At 36.9% G+C, this 19,996-nt stretch overlaps 1 protein-coding gene across 2 annotated transcripts in view; it reads left to right on the forward strand.

The window, feature by feature from the left end:
• Positions 1 to 19,996, forward strand: part of CUL3 (cullin 3) — a 98,089-nt gene that overhangs the window by 25,358 nt on the left and 52,735 nt on the right. For both annotated transcript variants that reach the window (XM_030833807.3, XM_030833987.3), the window contains exon 3: positions 17,012 to 17,125. In XM_030833807.3, coding sequence (XP_030689667.1) covers positions 17,012 to 17,125 — 114 coding nt within the window. The remainder of the gene's footprint in view (positions 1 to 17,011; positions 17,126 to 19,996) is intronic.

A 19,996-nucleotide genomic window follows, 5' to 3' on the forward strand; every position in this document is an offset into this window, starting at 1 on the left:
AAGTAATGAAGAAAACAGGGTACAGTGATAGGGAAAAATGATGAGCGCAACTACCTAGGCCAGGGTAGGGTTGTTTGAGAAAGTGGTGGTGTTTAAACTGGGACTTGAAGGATGAGAAGGTGCTCATGAGAAAAGTGGGTTGAAGAGCATTGTAGGCAAAAGGGAATGGTTATGGAACATTTTTTCTATAAAGTGCCAGATAGCCAATATTTCCAGATTTCTGAGCCATATGTTCTCTGTCGCAGCTCCTCAACCCCTCTGTTGTAGCACGAGAGCAGCAATAGACTACACACAATGAACAGGCACAGCTGTATTTCGATACAGCTTTATTTTTAAAAGACAGAAGGACTTCCTTTGCCAATACCTGGACTAGAGAAATTTGGAGGGGCGGGGGCATGTCGTGAACAGGGAATTAAGAGTTGGCGGGGAAGAATGGAACAAGATGAGTTTGGAGAGAAAAGCAGAAGCTGCATCATGCCAGGCCTTGAAGCCATGCTGTAAGGGGGTCATACTTATTGTATGTACTGTAGGTAGCCATTCAAGATTTTAAGCAAGACAGTGATATGATCTGATGTAGATTTTTTAAATATTACTCTGGTCGCTATGTGGTGAATAAGCTACAGGGCCCAAGAGTTGAAGTGGGGGCAATAGGATAGAAGAATCCAGTAATTCAGATGAATGATAGTGGCGATTTATACCAGTCTAGTGACACTGGGGATAGAGAAAAGTTTTCAGATTCAGGATTTATTTTGGATGTAGAAAGCTTGTTAACTGTGGTTAGGTTGATTGTATGGAATGAGGAAGAGGGAAGAATCCAAGATGACTTCTAGGATTTTGGCTTTTGAACAACTAGGAGTTTCCATTTTTTGGTATAGATTTGGGGTAGAAAAAGAAACTCCATTTGGCAGGTTAATTTTAAGATGCCAATGAAATGAGATATGTAAATCTAGTTCTCTTGAGAAGTTTGGACTGGAAGTGTAAATTTGGGAATTGTGAGCATATAGATGATACTTAAAGCCCTGGAAGTAGATGAAATCACACAGGAAAAAAAAAAGAAGAGGGCCCCAGGTTGAACCCTGAGGAACTTAAACATTTCAGGTAGATTGAGGATTGCAGTGGAGACAGAAAAATGGCCAGAGTTAGTGGTACTTTAAGACTCAGCTCTAACCTTAAATTATAAAATAATTTAATTTTGACCTTTATTTAGCAGCGTTGTGGTTTTCACAGTGTGTGCGTGCGCGCGCGCGTGCGTGTGTGTGTGTGAAAAGACAATTTTAAATTCAAAAATAGTGCTAATCAGGGACTTCGCTGGCAGTCTGGTGATTAAGACTTGGTCTTCCAGTGCAGGGTTGTGGGTTCGATCCCTGGTTGGGGAGCTAAGCTCTCACATACCTTGTGGCCAAAACCCAAAAAAACATAAAACAGAAGCAGTATTGTAACAAATTCAGTAAAGACTTTAAAAATGGTCCACATTAAAAAAAAAAAATCTTCAAAAATAGTGCTGATCAGTTCTATTACTTGAGGGCAGGGTTAGGTTAGGGTGGAGCCATATTTTTTTATGTTTTTTTCCCCCCAGCTTTATTGAGATATAACTGACCAAATTGTCAGATATTTAAAGTGTTTTGTTTGTTTTTTTGGAGTCATTTCCTTTTAGAAGATTCCTATTTGGGATTCAAACTTAATAGAAATTCTCTAAGCTCATAGTAAAGTAATGGAGGACTTGTCTTTTTTTTCTACACACCGCTAAGTACTCCATAATAATAAGAAATAATAATATCAATAGAAGTAATAATAGGAGTTTAATGATAAAGAAGTTAGAAGTAGATGCAGTGGAAGAAGTACCGGATAGAAAGTAGGGAAAGGTAGGCTTTAGGCCTGATTCTACCACTAACAATCTTGAACAAACTACTAGATTTTTCTGGACTTCAGTTTATTAATGTATAAAAGGAGATTGGGATTGGTTTTGTTAGCCTCAGTGGGCTTAAAATTATATAATGACTAAGACTTAGGAAAATCATGGTTTTTGCAGTTTACCATTGTCCTTTCATGTGCCATAATATGTGTTTAGAAGTTTTTTCATTTTTAATTGTTTCTTAAAGTCAGGGGAGAAACTTTCTTTGGTTTTAATGTGGCAAGAACTTTATTTTCCCAATTTTGTGATGATTAACAGTTTTCTTAGATTTGACTGGTGCTTAATTTCCCCTTTTCTTTCAAATTATTAGTCTATAGTAATAACTAAATAATGTGGAGTCTCGTAAGTGAGCTTATAAAAGCTAATTCCTGTACTTTGAAAGTTTGTTCTCCTCTTAGAAAAATAGCTGGACAAAAAAGATGTTGACTTCTTAATTCTAGTAGTACTCCTTAACTCTAGTAGTACTAGAGTCAACTCTAGTTGACTTCTTAACTCTAGTAGTACTCTAGTAGTTTATTATTGCTAAAAAGAATATTTATTCCAGTGGTTTTCAAAGTCTTTCTTTCCATCTTGTTCTTCAAATAACAGCTTACTTTAAATGTGAGGAAGGCAGAATAAGAGGAGCTTCATCCTCCTCGCTTTACGTTCATTCAGAAAACTGCCTATTGAGGACCTGTTACGTGCCAGGCACTAGGCTAATAAGCATTTGTGTTATATCAAAGATCCCTGTCTTTCTGGAACTTATATTACGGACTTACATACTTGAATCTGTGCCTTGTAATCCTGATCAGTTCTCAGCACTTTGCTTTCCAGGTAGGAAAAATGAAGCCTTGAAGGGGAATTTCAATTTTTAAGTGACTTTCTTGTTGAGTAATTTTTTGTAAAGTCTCCTTGTAGAATAACATCCTACCATTTGTATTTTGTATGTAGGGTCACATTTGCTGAAAATGATGTTTCTATGTAAACTACTTGTTTACAGTATATTAATTTTTCTCCCCATTTTTAGAGGGAGAATGGGAAGAACCAGAGTTTTAAGTATTATGTTTATTCATAGTTATATTTAGATGTTTATGTAGTAGTACTAATTGCCTGAGGGAATGAAGTTGGTAATTTTATGGTAAGCGCTGGACTATTTTGTAGGCCAGTTATTTAAACAGATTTAGCTTTAGCTTTTTTAGTGCTTTTCCTTTATTTCTAGGCAAATGTGAATGAATGTAGAGACTTTTAAAATGGCATTTATGTACAACACAACGTAAATACAGTGATTGCAGTTAATTACGAAGGACATTGATAGAAACACTAAGGACTAAGATTTTCATTAGCAAAGACAGATTCACTTTAGAGGCCCACAGATACTGAGTCTCTCCTGTGTTTTATCCACCAAAAAATAATTAAGACACCATGCCTATCAGCAAGAAACCTCCCAATTTTAGTGAGGGAAGCAGATTTGAAGGGGAATTACTTTGCCTGCAGAATTCAGGACAAAGTAGAAAGAGGAGGTCACTTGATGAGCCTTAAAGGATTATGAAAGATTCATCATGTAAACAAAGGCAAAAGATAGTCTCAGTAAGGAAAATGGCATGAGTAAAAAAGGCAGCTAGGTTTGAGCATTGTCTGGTGGACCAGTATAAGTGTAAATGGAACATAAAGGACTTCACATGCATTTGTAGGAAACGAGAATGGTAAAGTTAGTTGGACTAACATTGTAGGGCATTAGGCTTTTATTCTGTGGGTGGTAGGAGCTGTTGGGTTTTAATTTTTAAAAATAGACAGATTGAAATAGAAAAGATGGAGTAAAAGGTTTAGTAGGAGTGCCATTTTCAGTGCTTCTTTGCTACCTATCTTTCATTCTCCTCCCATCTTGTCTTGTCCTTTTTCCTCATTTAAAGTTGTTGGAAGAAACTAAGAACCCATTACATTGAATATTGGATCAGCTTAGGGTGATGACAGGAGTCAGAAAGAAGACGAAGGCTCTCAGCTAGGTATACAAACCCTTAAGAAATATGATTTGGAAGAGTGACTTGAATATAAATAGGATAATCGCAAAAGAGAAAGATTATTAGGGATAAGGTGAGGAAAATGGGCTGTTAGAGAGTCAGAAAGATACCAATCATAGAATATGAGGGGCATAGGAAATTGAGTAGTTTCTACTTTGAAAAGATTGAAAGAGAAATGATGTTGGGGAAGAGCCAAGTTTAGAATGTTATTTAGCAAGTTCACCCATGTTAAATACCAGCTATTCCCACTTAAATTGTGGAATAGACAGTAAGCACTGTGAGGGCAGGTACTGCTCTCTATTGTAGTTTCTAGTGATGTTCTTTTAATATTTATTAAGCTAAGACCTGTTTCATTCATTTTTTGTGTCTCCTGCTCTTCATATTTGCTCTCCGTAATTGTCTATTGAAATGAATCTCTAAGAATAATACTAACAGTCAAATGGAAACCATCATGGTTTGTATCCATGAACTGCAGAGATCTGTTTTGTCTTCTGTATGTGGGGTAATACTTCTACCTACCCAAGTTAATTACTCCTGAATCTAACCACTTTAAGCAGAGTGTGTTTCACCATTTAAAAGCACAGTGTAGTTTTGGGGCTGTATACCTCTGATTTCTTGAGGCTGGAGTCTGTCTGTCTGCTGGGAACCAGATTGTGTGATCTTGTGGAACTGTGTTTTTTTCCTCCATGGTATTCAGGAGAACAAAAAGACTAGTTGCCATATTGCCGTGCTTTGTATATATTTTACTGTTTATTATTTCAGTGTCCCTGTTGTTCAGAGTTTAACTATGGTATTAATGCTATAATGTACTTGATGCTTTTAATGTATATCTTATTGTCTTAACCATTGGGAATGAAGTACTTTACAAATGATAAGCATATTGTCCTTCTATGGTATACTGCTTTTTTATTTCTGTTTTCCTTTCCAACCATTAGGTAAAAAGCTACCATTTTTCATGATACTACTTTGTCCTTAAATCCCGATTTTCCAAGTTGTGTTACTTTTTTAAGAAGTTCAAAAGAATATTTGAACTAAGAATGTATTTTTTAAAATCCCAAATTTGGATTTTTTTATTTTCTTCAACATGTAGCAAATTTTCTTTGTGAAACTATGAAAATCCATTGTTCTAATTGCCATCATGGGCCCTTGCTTTGGACCTCACAACTTCTTTAGTACTATTCATTGGATTTCACTTTGTATTGAGGCCATATGAATGCTAATATTAGGCTCCTGTTTCCTACCCTCCTGTATTTATAGAGATTGTAAAGTGACTGCATTTTGTATTCTCCATGGTGCCTAGCACCCTGCTTCACTTTTTGGAAGTAATCATTAAATATTTGAATTGTCAGTTCAGGGAAAGATGTTTATGTATCCTTTTGAATTAAGAGCTTCGTTTTGGACACTTTGTGAAATTCTTAAACTTATGTCACTAACTATGTATACATTAGTAAACTTATTTATAGAAGAATCTTCTGACAGCAGTCAAGAAAAACGTTTTCCCTGTAGTGGCTATCTTTAGTTTTGTTAATGATACTGGTATGATTCCTTTGATCAAGGTGGCCACCTTTATTCTAAAAATTAGTGAAAATAATGAAAACAGTACTGTCAGTGTAGAAAATATCAAGAGGGCAGTGAATTTTATTCCATTCAGGAATCTCTTGTCATTAGTGAATTCTTAGAAAGTTTAAAATATCTACAAAAGTTAAGGTTAGCTCTCCTCATCTTTAGTAGGAGTTTGCTTTGAAATACAAAAATCTTAAGGTTGTACAAAAATCTTAAGGTTGTTACATGTATTACGAGATAGCAACATCTATTCACCAAACTTAATGGAGGTTGGCTCCATTACGAACTTCTCAAAGTATGAAGTAAAAGAATTCCTTCTAGTTGTGGAGAAATTTCTGTTCTTTAGAGGAAGGAAAGCAAGAATCAAGTGGAAATTGAGAGTTTAGAAAATACTGTATAAAATATGTGAATATATAGGTATACGTGTTTTATTTATGTTATTCTTTCAGAAAATTTAAGGCACTTATGAATTTTCTGAGTATCTTGTTAAAATGCAGATTATGATTCAGTGGGTCCAGCTCACCAGTGATGATGATGATGATATTGACCATGATTCTGCTCTGTGCATACCACACTCTGAGTAGCAAGATTCAAATACGTATATGAATAATTTTAAGAATATGTAATACAAGTAATATTATAATAGAAGCAAATGCTTATATAGCATTTACTGTGCGCTAGGCACTGTTCTAAGTATTTTGTGTATACTGATTTTATCCACACAGCAGCTCCTTGAAGTAGGTGCTATTTCTGTTTTTATAAAAACTGATACATAAAGAAATTAAGTAAGTTGCTCAGGGTCACACATCTACTAAATGTGTGTCTGTGAATTGAATCAGGCAGATGGGCTTTTTAGCATCTGTATTCCTGTGCTGCCACTGTTCACCATGTAATCTTTTAAATCAAGAATTCTCGGCATAACGGGAAGAGCTGTGGAGCTTTTTTCAAAGAATGTGTCAGATTAGGAGACATACCGTCTACACTCCATGGCTTGGCTTCCATTGAGATTTACTTATACAGTAAGCCACTTTTATTGATAGGTTTATGTCACATCACTTTGGCGTGATGAAGTGAAAAATATTTTGAGATCTTCAGGAATTATTCTTTAATGGCATTTCTAGGAAAAACAGGGTTTATATAACTGGTAAAATTTGTAAAGTGACAAGCCCCCAGATCACATACGCAGGGCTCTGAAAAATTCAAATGTTGTGAGAACTTATATGCTATTTTTGATCATGGTAAATGTTGCATATTTATGTAAATACTCTGGTTTCATCAGGTGCGACAAGCAGTATGTTTTAGAATTTAGAGCCAAGAACGATACCTAGCAAGTATCCAGTGGCTGTCTCAGTTACAGGCACACCTTGTTGTGTTTAGCTTTACTGCACTTAGCAGATAACTTCATCCTTTTTTTTTTTCCCACAAATTGAAGGTTTGTGGTAACCCCCTGTTGAGCAAGTAGGTCAGGCACCACTTTTTCAACAGCATTTGCTCACTTCACGTGTCTGTCACATTTTGGTAATTCTTGCAGTATTTCAAACTTTTCATTATTATTATATTTGTCATGGTGATCTGTGATCCGTGATCTTTGATGTTGCTGTTATAGTTTTGGGGTGGGAGGCACAAACTGTGCCCAAATAATATGGCGAACTTACTTAATAAATGTTGTGTGTGTTCTGACTGCTCCACTGACCAGCTGCTCCCCTGTCTCTTTCCCTCTCCTTGGGCCTCTATTCCCTGAGACGTAACAATATTGAAATTAGGCAAATTAATAACCCTAATAATGGCCTCAAGTATTCAAGTGAAAGGAAGAATGGCGCGTCTCACTTTAAATCAAAAGCTAGAAGTGATTAAGCTTTAGTGATGAAGGCATGTTGAAAGTTGAAATAGGCTGAAAGCTAGACCTCTTGTACCAAACAGCCAAGTTGTAGATGCAAAGGAAAAGTTCTTGAAGGAAATTAAAAGTGCTTCTCCAGTGAACACACGAATGATAAGAAAGTGAAATAGCCTTATTGCTGATACGGAGAATGTTTGAGTGGTCTGGATCGAAGATCACACCAGGAACAATAGTATTCCTCTAAACCAAAGCCTAATCCTGAGCAAGGCTCTAACTCTCTTCAGTTCTGTGAAGGCTGCGAGAGGTGAGGAAGCTGCAGAAGAAAAGTTGAAGGCCAGCAGAGATGGGTTTGGAGGTTTACAGAAGGGAGCTGTCTCCGTAACATACAAGTGCAAGGTGAAGCAGCAAGTGCTGATGTACAGACTATCAAGTAATCCAGAAGATTTTCAGTGTAGACAAAACAGCTTTCTATTTGAAGAACATGTCATCTAGGACTTCCATAGCTAGAGAGGAGAAGTCAGTGCCTATCTTCAAAGTTTCAAAAGATAGGCTGACTCTTGTTAGGGGTTAATGCAGCTGGTGACTTTAAGTTGAAGCCAGCACTCATTTACCATTCTGAAAACCCTAAGCCCCTTAAGAACTATGCTAAACCTACTCTGCCGGTGCTCTATAAATGGAACAACACAGCTTGGATGTCAGCATGTCTGTTTACAACATGGTTTACTGAATATTTTAAACCCACTGTTGAGACCTACTGCTCAGAAAAGAAAGATTCCTTTCAAAGTATTATTGTTCTTTGACAGTGCACCTGGTCACCCAAGAGCTCTGATGGTGATCTATAGACGATTAATGTTGTTTTCATGCCTGCTAACACAACATCCATTCTACAGTCCATGGATCCAAGGAGTAGTTTCAACTTTCAAGTCTGTTTATTTAAGAAATACATTTCATAAGGCTATAGCTGTCATGGATAGTGATTTTTCTGATGGATCTGGGCAAAGTCAAATGAAAACCTCCTGCAAAGGATTCACCATTCTAGATGTCATTAAGAGCATTCATGATTTGTGGAAAGAAGTCAAAATATCAATACTAACAGGACTTTGGAAGAAGTTGATTCCAGCCCTCACGGATGACTTTGAGGGGCTCAAAGGGTGGAAGAGGTAACTTCAGATGTGGTGGAAGTTGCAGAAGAACTAAAATTAGAAGTGGAACCTGAAAAGTGGTTTCTTAAGATGGAATGTACTCCTGGTAAAGATGCTGTGAAGGTTGTTAATGTGATAACAAAGGATTTAGACTATTATGTAAACTTAGTTGATAAAGTAGTAGCAGGGTTTGAAAGGACTGACTCCACTTTTTTTTTTTTTTTTTGCGGTACGCGGGCCTCTCACTGTTGTGGCCTCTCCCACTGCGGAGCACAGGCTCCGGATGTGCAGGCTCAGCGGCCATGGCTCACGGGCCCAGCCGCTCCGCGGCATGTGGGATCTTCCCGGACTGGGGCACGAACCCGTGTCCCCTGCATCGGCAGGCGGACTCTCAACCACTACGCCACCAGGGAAGCCCCTGACTCCACTTTTGAAAGAAGTTCTACTGTTGGTAAAATGCTGTGAAAAAGCATTGCATGCTACAGAGAAATCATTCTTGAAACAAGGAAGAGTCGATTGATGCAGCAGCTTCATTGTCATCTTATTTCAAGAAATTGCCACGGCCGCCCCCGCCAGCCTTCAGCAAAACCACCACCCTGATCAGTCAGCAGCCGTCAATACCAAGGCGAGATCTTCCACCAGCAAAAGATTACGACTCCCTGAAGGCTCAGGCGATGGTTAGCATTTCTTAGCAACGAAGTATTTTTAAATTAAGATATGCACATTATTTATTTAGACATTTATTTAGTCTGTTGCACACTTAATAGACTACTGTATAATGTAAACATAACTTTTATATGCACTAGGAAACCGAAAAATTCATGTGACTTGCTTTATTGTGATATTCACGTTATTGCAGTGGTTTGGAACCAAACCCACAACGTCTTCGAGGTGTGCCTGTATTTTTAAAATAGTGGAAAACCCCACTTTTAAAATCACACAAAACCAATATAAATCATATTTAATCAGGGGAAACAGTGCCCACCCTGGAGTGGTACTGAGACATCTTAGTGGAGCATTGCATGAGTGCCATTGATCTAATCAACCCCAGCCATATTACAGGGAAGAGGAGCTGCAGACTGTATAGGTCAAAGTCAAAGTCAAAAGTCCTAATTAGTAACTGCCCTTGGTAACTGTCTGCAAATACTAATTTTTTTTAACATCTTTATTGGAGTATAATTGCTTTACAATGGTATGTTAGTTTCTGCTTTATAACAAAGTGAATCAGCTATACATATACATATATCCCCATATCTCCTCCCTCTTGTGTCTCCCTCCCACCCTCCCTATCCCACCCCTCTAGGTGGTCACAAAGCACCGAGCTGATCTCCCTGTGCTATGCGGCTGCTTCCCACTAGCTATCTATTTTACATTTGGTAGTGTGTATATGTCCATGCCACTCTCGCACTTCGTCCCAGCTTACCCTTCCCCCTCTCGTGTCCTCAAGTCCATTTGCAAATAGTAATTTGATTGTTTTAGCTCGTGAGTGAACATTACAATACTACAGATTTCTAAGAGGTTGCACCTCTTAACATTATATCAGTAGTATCTCTGTGATACTTTTAAATGTTCTTTTTTTAGCATTATGCACCATTTTATGTTTTTAATACATGGTATATATATTTCAGTGCAAAATAATGCTAAATACAAATATCTGTATTTACAGAGATTTATCTGTGTTGGAATTAAGTATTGTGCTGAGTTTTAAGACTTTCTAAGAAGGAAGTCCTTTTCAGTAGTCCATACCATCATTAATTATATGGCTCAGTTCTGGTTTCAGTAAACTTTAGAATTAAAATCTTTATAATTAGTTTTAGCTGATAAATTTCTTTGTGTTACCTAGATATTAGGATTGGCTTGCTGGGACTTTGCCCCAGGCATTTAAATTTAGGTGAAAAAATTTTAATTAATGATTAAAAATAAATGTGTGTATGTTAGAGGGTGGGGGGATACTGTGTAGATTATTAATATCCTTCAACTCTCCATCCAGCCAGGAGCTGCTGCCCCAAGGTCAGCCTCCTTGTCAATCCTTGTAGCTCCCAGTCATGCTCATGCCTGCTGGCCTTCCTGTCATCCCCTTTTCCATCCTTCTCCCCCTCCCTTTGCCAGTAATTTGATTGATTTGAGGATGTATTTCTTGCAACTTGGATGTTAATTTATCAGTGAACAGGTGTTGTTATTGATACAACATTGAAAAATAAAAGTGGGGTTTTTTTTTTATTTAGTAATCTCCTTTAATCTTTGCTAAGTGTGTAATAAAAAGGACAGGGAAAGCTCTATTCACAGAAATGGAGGATGTGGTATGTCAATTTGAACTATAGCAGAGGCCTTTGTAACGTTGGTATACTCAAAATAATTAACAGTTCTTCATTGTTTGGCATTCAAGTTGCTTTTATGAATAAAGATTGTGGCATCATAGCTTACATTTATAATATGATAATAAAACAGGACCCAATTTTGAGAATCATAATTACTGCAAGTTTTAAAAAGTCAATATACAATAAAATTAGCCTTTTATTTTCATGTACAGTTCTGTGAATTTTAGCCCATTTATAGATTTATGTAACTGCTATCACAGTCAATATAGAACATCCTTCACCCCAGAAAATTTGTTTTCCCTTTATAGTGACATCCTTCTCCCACCCCTAATACCTGGCAATCACTGATCTCTTCTGTCACTATAGTTTTGTTTTCTCAAGAATGTCCTATAAGTGGAATCATACAGTTTGTAGCCTTTGAGACTAACTTCTTTCATTCCCATAATTATTTTGCAATTGAGCCAATCTGTTGTATATATCAATAGTTTGTTCCTTGTTATTGCTGAGTGATATTCTTCTATATAAATGTATCAGTTTGCTTATCCATTTACCTGTTTACTTGTTGCAAGACATTTGGGTTGTATACAGTTTCTTCTGATTATGAATAGAGTTACTATGAACATTTGTGTACAGCTTTTTGTGTGAATATAAGTTTTCATTTCTCTAGGATAAATTCCTAGGAGTGAGATTGCTGGGTCACGTGTAAGTGTATGTTTTACTTCATAACATACTGCCAAACTGTTTTCTGGTAGGGCTGTACCATTTTGCATTCCCACCAGCAATGTATGAGAGTTCTAGTTGTTCAGAATCTTTGCCAGCACTTGGTATTGTCAGTATATTTTATTTTAGCCATTCTAATGGGCGTGTGTAGTGGTGTCTCATCAAGGTTTTAATTTGCATTTCCTTAATGGCTGATGTTGGTGAACATCTTTTCATGTGTAGAATTTGTTCGAGTCTTTTGCCCATTTTAAAATTCTGTTGTTTGCTTTCTTTACTGAGTTGTGAGAGGTTTTTGTTTGTTTGTTTGTTTTTATTCTGGGTACAAGTCATTTAATATTTTCTCTCAGTCTTTAGTTTGTCTTTTTATTGTTTTAACAGTACCTGCAGAACAAAAACTTTTAATTTTGATGGAGTCCAGTTTATCATTTTTTTCTTTTGTAGCTCATGCTTTTGGTGTTAGGTTGGAAATTGCTTAAATCTCAGATGACATTGTATTTTTCTTACATTTCATTCTGCTATACCCTTTTTCTTGGAATTATTACAGTGCTTTGGAAATGAAATGATATAGCTAGAAACTTTTCTCCTAAAGTAAAGTTTAATGTTGAATGTTAATGGATGGCTTAAAAATATCAGGACTCAGAACCACATCAGTATGATTATTATTATAACTATATAAAAAATATTCATATTGAGGAAATTCTGCAAAGGGAAGGAACAGAAATGGCTAGTGTGGCTCTTTTAAGTCAGTGGTTTCCTAATCCTGGCTATTGTATCAGAATCATTGGGGTAGCTTTAAAAAGAAAAATACCCAGATTCTCTTTCTTTTGATCAGTGATTTTTAGATCAGTAAATTGGTGGGCCCCCCCAGTTTTTTTTAATAGACTTTATTTTTAGAGCAGTTTTTGATTCACAGCAAAATTGAGCAGAAGGTACAGAGATTTCCTATATGCCCCCTGACACATGTACAGCCTCCCCTACTATAAGCATCCCATACCAGAGTGGCACATTTGTTAAAATAATGAACCTACACTGACATACCATTATCACCCAAAGTCCATAGTTTACATTAGAGGGTAATTCTTTCTTTTTTTTTTTTTTTGCGTGGTACACGGGCCTCTCATTGTTGTGGCCTCTCCCATTGTGGAGCACAGGCTCCGGACGTGCAGGCTCAGCGGCCATGGCTCACGGGCCCAGCCGCTCCGCGGGATGTGGGATCTTCCCGGACCAGGGCACGAACCCGTGTCCCCTGCATCGGCAGGCGGACTCTCAACCACTGTGCCACCAGGGAAGCCCTAGAGGGTCATTCTTGGTGGTGTTTATTCTATGCATTTTGACAAATGTGTAATGAAATACTATTATAGTACCATACAGAATATTTTCACTGCCGTAAAAATCCTGTGCTCTGCCTGTTCATTTCTGTTCCACCCTAATCCCTAGCAACCACTGATCTTTTTTACAGTTTCTTTAGTTTTTCCTTTTCAAGAATGTCATATGGTTGGAATCATATGGTACGTAGCCTTTTCAGATTGTCTTCTTTCATTTCGTACTATGTACTTAAGGTTCCTGTGTGTCTTTTCATGGCTTGATAGCTTATTTCTTTCTAGTGCTGAATGATACTCCACTGTCTGGATGTACCACAGTTTATTTATTCAGCTACTGAGGGACATCTTGGTTGCTTCTAAGTTTTGGCAGTTATGAATAAAGCTGCTGTAAACATCAGTGTGGGGGGTTTTATGTGGACATAAATCGTCAACTCCTTTGGTATTTATTCCAGGGTGCATAATTTTCTGTATCATATAGTAAGAGTATGTCTGGTTTTGTAAGAAGCTGCCAAACTCTCTTCCAAAGTGACTGTTACCATTTTGCATTCCTACCAACACTGATTGAGAGTGCCTCTCGCTCTGCATCCTCACCAGATTTGGTGATGTCGTTTTGGGTTTTGGCCATTCTAATAGATGTGTAGTGGTATCCCATTGTTATTTTAATTTGCAGTTCCTTACCGGTCAGATGTTGAACATCTTTTTATATGCTTATTTGCCATCTGGATATCGTTTTGGTGAGGTGTCCAGGTCTTTTGCCAGTTTTTAAAATTGGGTTGTTTGTTTTCTTATTGTCGAGTTTTATGAATTCTTTGTGTATTTTGGATTACAGTCCTTTTTCAGATGTGTGTGTCTTTTGTTAATATTTTCTCCCATTCTGTGTCTTCTCATTCTCTTGATTGAAATCTATTAGTCTCCATGGGATTCTATTTCTTTGCCAAGTTTGTGATCTACTGTTTTAAATTACCGTGTCTTGCTTTATCCTTTGCAAGGCTAGATGTCTTGCATAGCCATCAGTTTTCAGCTACTCGTTTATCCTCTTTGTCACAGCTGGTCCATCCTGCTCTCAACTTCCATGGTTCTTCATCGTTTCACTCTTCAAATTCCAGTTCTTTATCTGGGTAATCTTCATGTAGATTTTCTCAAGTAATGATGCTGGTCGTACTTGATCTGCAGGTCCATTTGGTTCTGGTACCACCTCTACATCAGGGTTGCCTTTGCTGGTGCAAAGATTAATCATGTTACAACACACAGTTCCCACTTTCTATTTCAAGTTTTCTGTATTGTTATGTTAATAATTTGTAAAATAAAGGTTAAATCTTTTTTTCACTTTATGTGTATTTTGCTTTATATGCCAACTTAATCTTCTTTTGAAAAGCCTGTTTTGATCTTCATAAAGATTGAATTTTCACCTCATTCCTACCATTTTGTTGTATATGTTTGAACAAATATGCATTCACTTTTCATGTATCAGAGTATGAAGATATTTTTCTGGGGCAGTTTTAGAGGAATAGTTTTTTGCTCATAAAGTGATCTGAATAATTAAGAGATAGTTGCAGCAAGTGTGCCTAAGGGTATTTATCTTTCATCTTTCAGTCCTGTCCGTGTGTGTAATCTTTCAAAAATAAATATAACAAAATTAACAGTTTATAACAGCTTATTTTCTGCTAAGTAAAATTCACTGTTACTGATTTGTCAGCATGATTTTTTGAAGTATAATGCAAATAAAGCAATTTTATCATTTATGACACATTGTGCTAGTTGATCGCATTTTAATTTTGTTGAAAGGCAGGTATCTTACACTTGTTGCTATGTTTTAGTGTATAAATCATTGATTTTAGAAAATATGCCTTATTTTATAACTTTTAAAATTTAATTGGTAAATTTTTCATTTATCCAACAAATATACCAAGCATATTCTTGCATTCCAAAATCAGGGTGACTTTAATACAGTTAACATATAACTTGATTTTATAACAAAGAGGGTATATAGAAGTTCACTTAAGTCCTTACAAATAATTAATTCCTAGATATTATGGTGTTTGGAAGATATAATTTAATTTTTGTTATGTAGTACAGTTTCTCTAGTATTGTCATTGTTTTGATTTAATTGCTACTCAAAGTTTAGTGGTTCAGTGAGAGAATATGAAGGTTGAAGAATTTTGTAAATAGGTACATTTGCAACTTGCTGTGTTTTTGTTTTTAGCGTTAGCTACCTTTGGAACTTGCGTATGATGAGTGGTAGACTGAATGAGTTGAAATAATTGGTATATTACCACTTTGCATGAAAGTGTTTGTTTAACACAGTACTGTCAACTGACGCGGATGTTTATCACTTTTGATGTAGTCAGCATATTTATGGAGTAATCTCTGGGTGATATATTTGAAGTCAAGGAGCTGAGTCTGTGAACCAAAGATTATGTAATAACATTCTGAATTATGTGGTATAGGCTAGTGGTTTTCATACCGTATGCTTAGTAGAATAGATTTATTGTCCCATCACTAAAATCTCTCACTGACTTCTTTTCCTCTATAAATAAGAAAATATATAGTTTTCACAACTTCAGCTTACTCTCCTGTGGGTTGAGAGTAATGTGTTTCGTGTATTTTTTTTTTAATCTTTGGCACTTCGAACCACTTTATTCTAGTTCTAATACACAGTGACATTTTATTTACATGTATCTATAATATGGGTTTACAGGTGTCTATATATCTCAACACACATATTAAATAATTTGTTTCTCAGAGAACATGATGACTTCAGATTCTCCCCAACCTGAAAAAGTTGAACCACTACTGCAGATTTTCTGTGGTAAAGAATGTTTAGAGATAGAAGATGGCACTTTAAGCTGGAGTTATTGAGAGTTGAGCTAGACCATGGAGGATTGGTTGGATTTGAATAACTGCATAGGTTGGCAGTATAGTCCCAAAGTGTTGTAGGAACTTGGAGGACAGACACACTACTTTTTCATGACAAAGCTAGAACCAGAGTCTAGATTCTATTTCCTAGTCAAATAACCTTTCAGTTGGACTGATAGCATAGCAGGAAGAAGTAGTGGTCAGTAAGCTCATATTGGAGAAGGTGTCAGTATGCTTGTGGACTGTGAAATTCCTGAATTCTTATCAGGATTGCATTAGGAAGGCATTTCAGACTGAAAGGAACTTTATGTGCAAAGGCAGATATCCTGAAAGAGCTTACCTTGTTGGACGTGGATCATGGTATTGGAGGGTGGGGATGAAATAAAGGGTCTTTTATATGCCAGGCACTGTTCTAGATGTGGAAGGTACACATGGGAAAGACAGACCCCCTGCTACCGTGGAGCTTACATTTTAGTAGGAGAAATAATAAACATAAATATGTAATATACTAGTAATTAGTGATGAGTACTTGAGGAAAAATAAAGTGTAGGGTAAAGGAATAGAGATAGACGTTATTGAAATAGGATGTCAGGGAAGACCTTTTTGTGGAGGTGAAACTTGTGCAGAAAAAAAGGCAGAGAGTGAGGTATGTGAACCAGCACAGAGGAGATGGCAGAGCACATTTGCTGTATGCAGCTCCATGGTAGCTGTAGTGCATTAAGTTAATGGTTTATGCTCACTGAGTGTTTACTGAGTGCCAGACACTGTTCTACCTGTATTACTAGTGGTAATTCAGTCCTTAAAACCATCCTATAAAATGGATACTATTTCAGATTTGAGGAAACTGAAGCACAGAGATTAAATACTTTACCCAAGGTTGCACAGCTAGGCAGCGAGCTGGGATTCAAGCCCAGGTAGTTTGACTCCAAAATCAGTGTTTTCGACCATTCTTCAAAGATGGGGGAGGGGAAGTGTAGTAGGAAATTTAATTGGAGCAATAGCCTGGGGCCAGTTCTGTGGGGCCTTTGTGGTTCCTTTATAAAGTATTTAGGATTTTATGCTGACAGTGAGGTTAAGTCATTGGCGGGTTGAGAAATGCCCAAGAGGTTGCTTTATGATTCTGGAGGTCAAGAGAAGGGTCTGGACTATACAAAACACATTTGTTAGTTATCTGTATATAGGTTGTATTATAGCTTAAAATATTTCTACTGGTCTGTAACATGTTTCTTTGTTCTAAAATCGAAGATTCCACTTCATTATTTTGTTGAACAGATATGTGCATGTATACATATGAGTGCGCGCGTGCTTGTGTATAAAGAAACTAATGAAGTTTTCTGTTAATAGGTGCGAGAAGATGTACTAAATTCATTGAATAACAACTTTCTTCAAACACTAAATCAAGCTTGGAACGATCATCAGACAGCTATGGTGATGATTAGAGACATACTAATGTATATGGTAAGTAGAGCTTTGTTGTTTTTCCTTTAAGTTAAGCATTTCAAAACACTGTCTTTTTTCTGTCACATTTATTTGGATGGTACAACTCAGTGTGGAAAGCTTTTTCTTTTCTTTTTTTTAAAAATACTATTTCCTTCATAAGGACCAACCTTAGCTTATATGAGTAAAATCTTAGTTGCTCCTATACTTAATGATTAGAATGGAAAACTGAAAGGGAAAGATTTAATATTTTTCTAAATATCTAGCACTTATGCTTCAATATGTGAAATACTGAAAAGTCTGTCTCTTCTTGAGTAAGGGTGATTGAGTGACAACATGAGAGATGAAATATTCATTCTCTTGCAAGTTTTTAAACCCTAATGTCCTTATATCCTCAGTTACAGGGGATGTCATATTAATACAAATATTTTTGTAATAGCTGCCATCTACCACTCCTAATGATAAATCTCTCCCAGTCTTACAAGGACTGTAAGTCCTTGCAGTGTATATATAAATTCTTCAGATATGTATTGCCTTTTTCACCTAGTATTACTGTTTTATTATCATTCAAGAAAAATATCTTGTTCATTAAAACAATTTGGAAAACATGGACCTGAGGTAGGCTGTTTAATAGCTTTCAAGGAGATTAAACTCTCAGGTTTTTTTAACTTTAGAATGATTATTAAGATTCGTCAAGCTTAATTATTGTGTCTGCAAAATCATCAAGCCCAGTAACGTACTTCATTGTTTATGTTTGAGAATTGGACGTAATGATCTTCTTCTAAGATTTTACTCTCTGCTTTTCGAATTTTTATTTTCAGTTTCTTTAGTTTTGATTATTAGTGTAATGGTGAGAGCGTGTCCTGGTTTCTTTTACTTGGTAGAATAAAGCAGTGTTTGGAAAGAATTTCCAATGAGAGCAAACAGCTGTAAAGTTTTTTGTTCTGCTGAGTGAATTCAATCAGGCCTATTACCCCAGGTTTTATAGGGCTTAGTGGCAAGAGGGTCAAGGAGAAGCTACTTCATTTTTCAGGGTTTTGATAAAACACTTAACAAGTTATTTAGCCTTTCTGAACCTCATTTTCCTCTTCAGGGTATAGATTCATTTTATGTTGACATTTTGAGGTAAATGTGATAGCATGTGAAAACATATTGTCTGGGATTTAAATGTGAAATAAGTTAACTTACTGCTGTCCTCCTTAAGTTTTGGATTTGGTGAGTCTTTAAATACAAACACTGAGATAGAAAATTACTTGTGATTTCATGGTCCATCACTCTGTTGATAAAAGGAGTATTTTAAAATTATTTATATACTTTTTATACCATGCGATTTTTTAAATTTCTGTTTTATTTCAGCACACACACATACCACTTTTTTTGTTGGTTGGGGGGCAAATGAAATCTCAGACCTTGAATCCTGGCTGTTACGTGACCATATCATTCCTCAGCTTCTTCATTTATAAAATGAAAATAATATTGTGCTAATTGGGTAGAGTGGCCATGAGGCTTAAAGGAGCCTTTCATATGAAGCACCTGTATGGCCTGGACTATAGTAATGTGCTCAGTAAAAATTAACTAGTATTAATATTTTCCATCATCTTTTCATCAAACCCAGCTGGTAGTACCACAACCCTAGATAAACCCAGCAACTTGCCTTTCCTGGGCTTCTGCTGGTAGAAACCCCACTTGGGAAACCTCACACAGGGTAGCTCAGTGCCACTATTTGTGGCATTTTCACAAACCTCTAGTCAGCCCTCCACACTGCTCAGTAGTCTCACTCTTCTCTATTCAGCTCATTCCGCCACTTTGAAAGAGTTATTTCTCTTCAAACCTCCAGCTATCCTGCTGGTCCCCTTACTCTTAATAAACAGTCTTGCCCTCTGCCTCTCAGAGAGAAGGAGAAAGCATCAGGTGGAAGCTGGGTTCATCTCTTGCCTCTGAATCTACAGGTTTCCCTATATTTTCTCCCCTTTTGTGTTTCTCTTTTTCCCTCCCATTTTAATGGAGGGCAGTGTTTCCTCACCTATCAAATGCCATTTCTTCACTTGTGCTAAGAATCTCATTTCTTTCTGCTTTGTCAAAAAACAGAATTATTTTCAGGTTCTGCCTTTTTACTGGTCTTACTCATCAGCATTAGACACATTCAGGTCACTGGCATCCTCAAAATAAAATCCCACTACATTTTCAGTTGGACCCCTGCACTGCTTCCCAGGGTCTCTCATTGCCATGCACAGCTAAATGTCTCATAGGAAATGTTGACACTTGCTATCTCTTTTTTCTCATCTTTTATTCATTTTGAATATGTTTTAGTCACGCTTCTATCTCAACTCTTCTATTCATTCTCGCTCTTAACTAGGATCACCGCGCCTGCGCATCTCTGACAGCAAAGCTTACTGCTAATCCTCATGCTCCTTGACTTTTCCAGCAGCATTGGCACAGTTGACTACCTTTTCGTCTTCTAACACGTTGGGTTCTTAATTTCTGTGACCAAACACTCCCTTGGTATGCCTCCTGCCTTTCTGTTTCTTCTCAGTCACTCTTCCTTCTCCTCTGCCCTTTAAAAGAGAGGCATTCTTGGGGCTTAGTCCTAGGCTTCCTTCTCCTGGTACCTGTTATTTGCTTACCTTAGCTCTCTGTTGTGCCTCTGTTCAGGTGATTCCCACATTATGTCTCCAGCCTCATTCTCTGAGCTTCAGACTCGTAAATTCATTTATCTAGTTGGTGGCTTCCTTCATTGTCTGAGAGGTACTTCAAACTTGGCGTTTCCAAATGAGCTCATAATCAGTGTCATTCCATCTGATCGTGACAGAAACCTGGGAATTATTCTTGTTAGTTTCTTCTCCCTCTCTCCCTACATCATGTATTTCTAGAACCTGAAATTTCTCTGTTTTC

This window comes from Globicephala melas, chromosome 7 (genome assembly GCF_963455315.2).
Source record: "Globicephala melas chromosome 7, mGloMel1.2, whole genome shotgun sequence".
In the NCBI taxonomy this organism is placed as follows: domain Eukaryota; kingdom Metazoa; phylum Chordata; class Mammalia; order Artiodactyla; family Delphinidae; genus Globicephala; species Globicephala melas.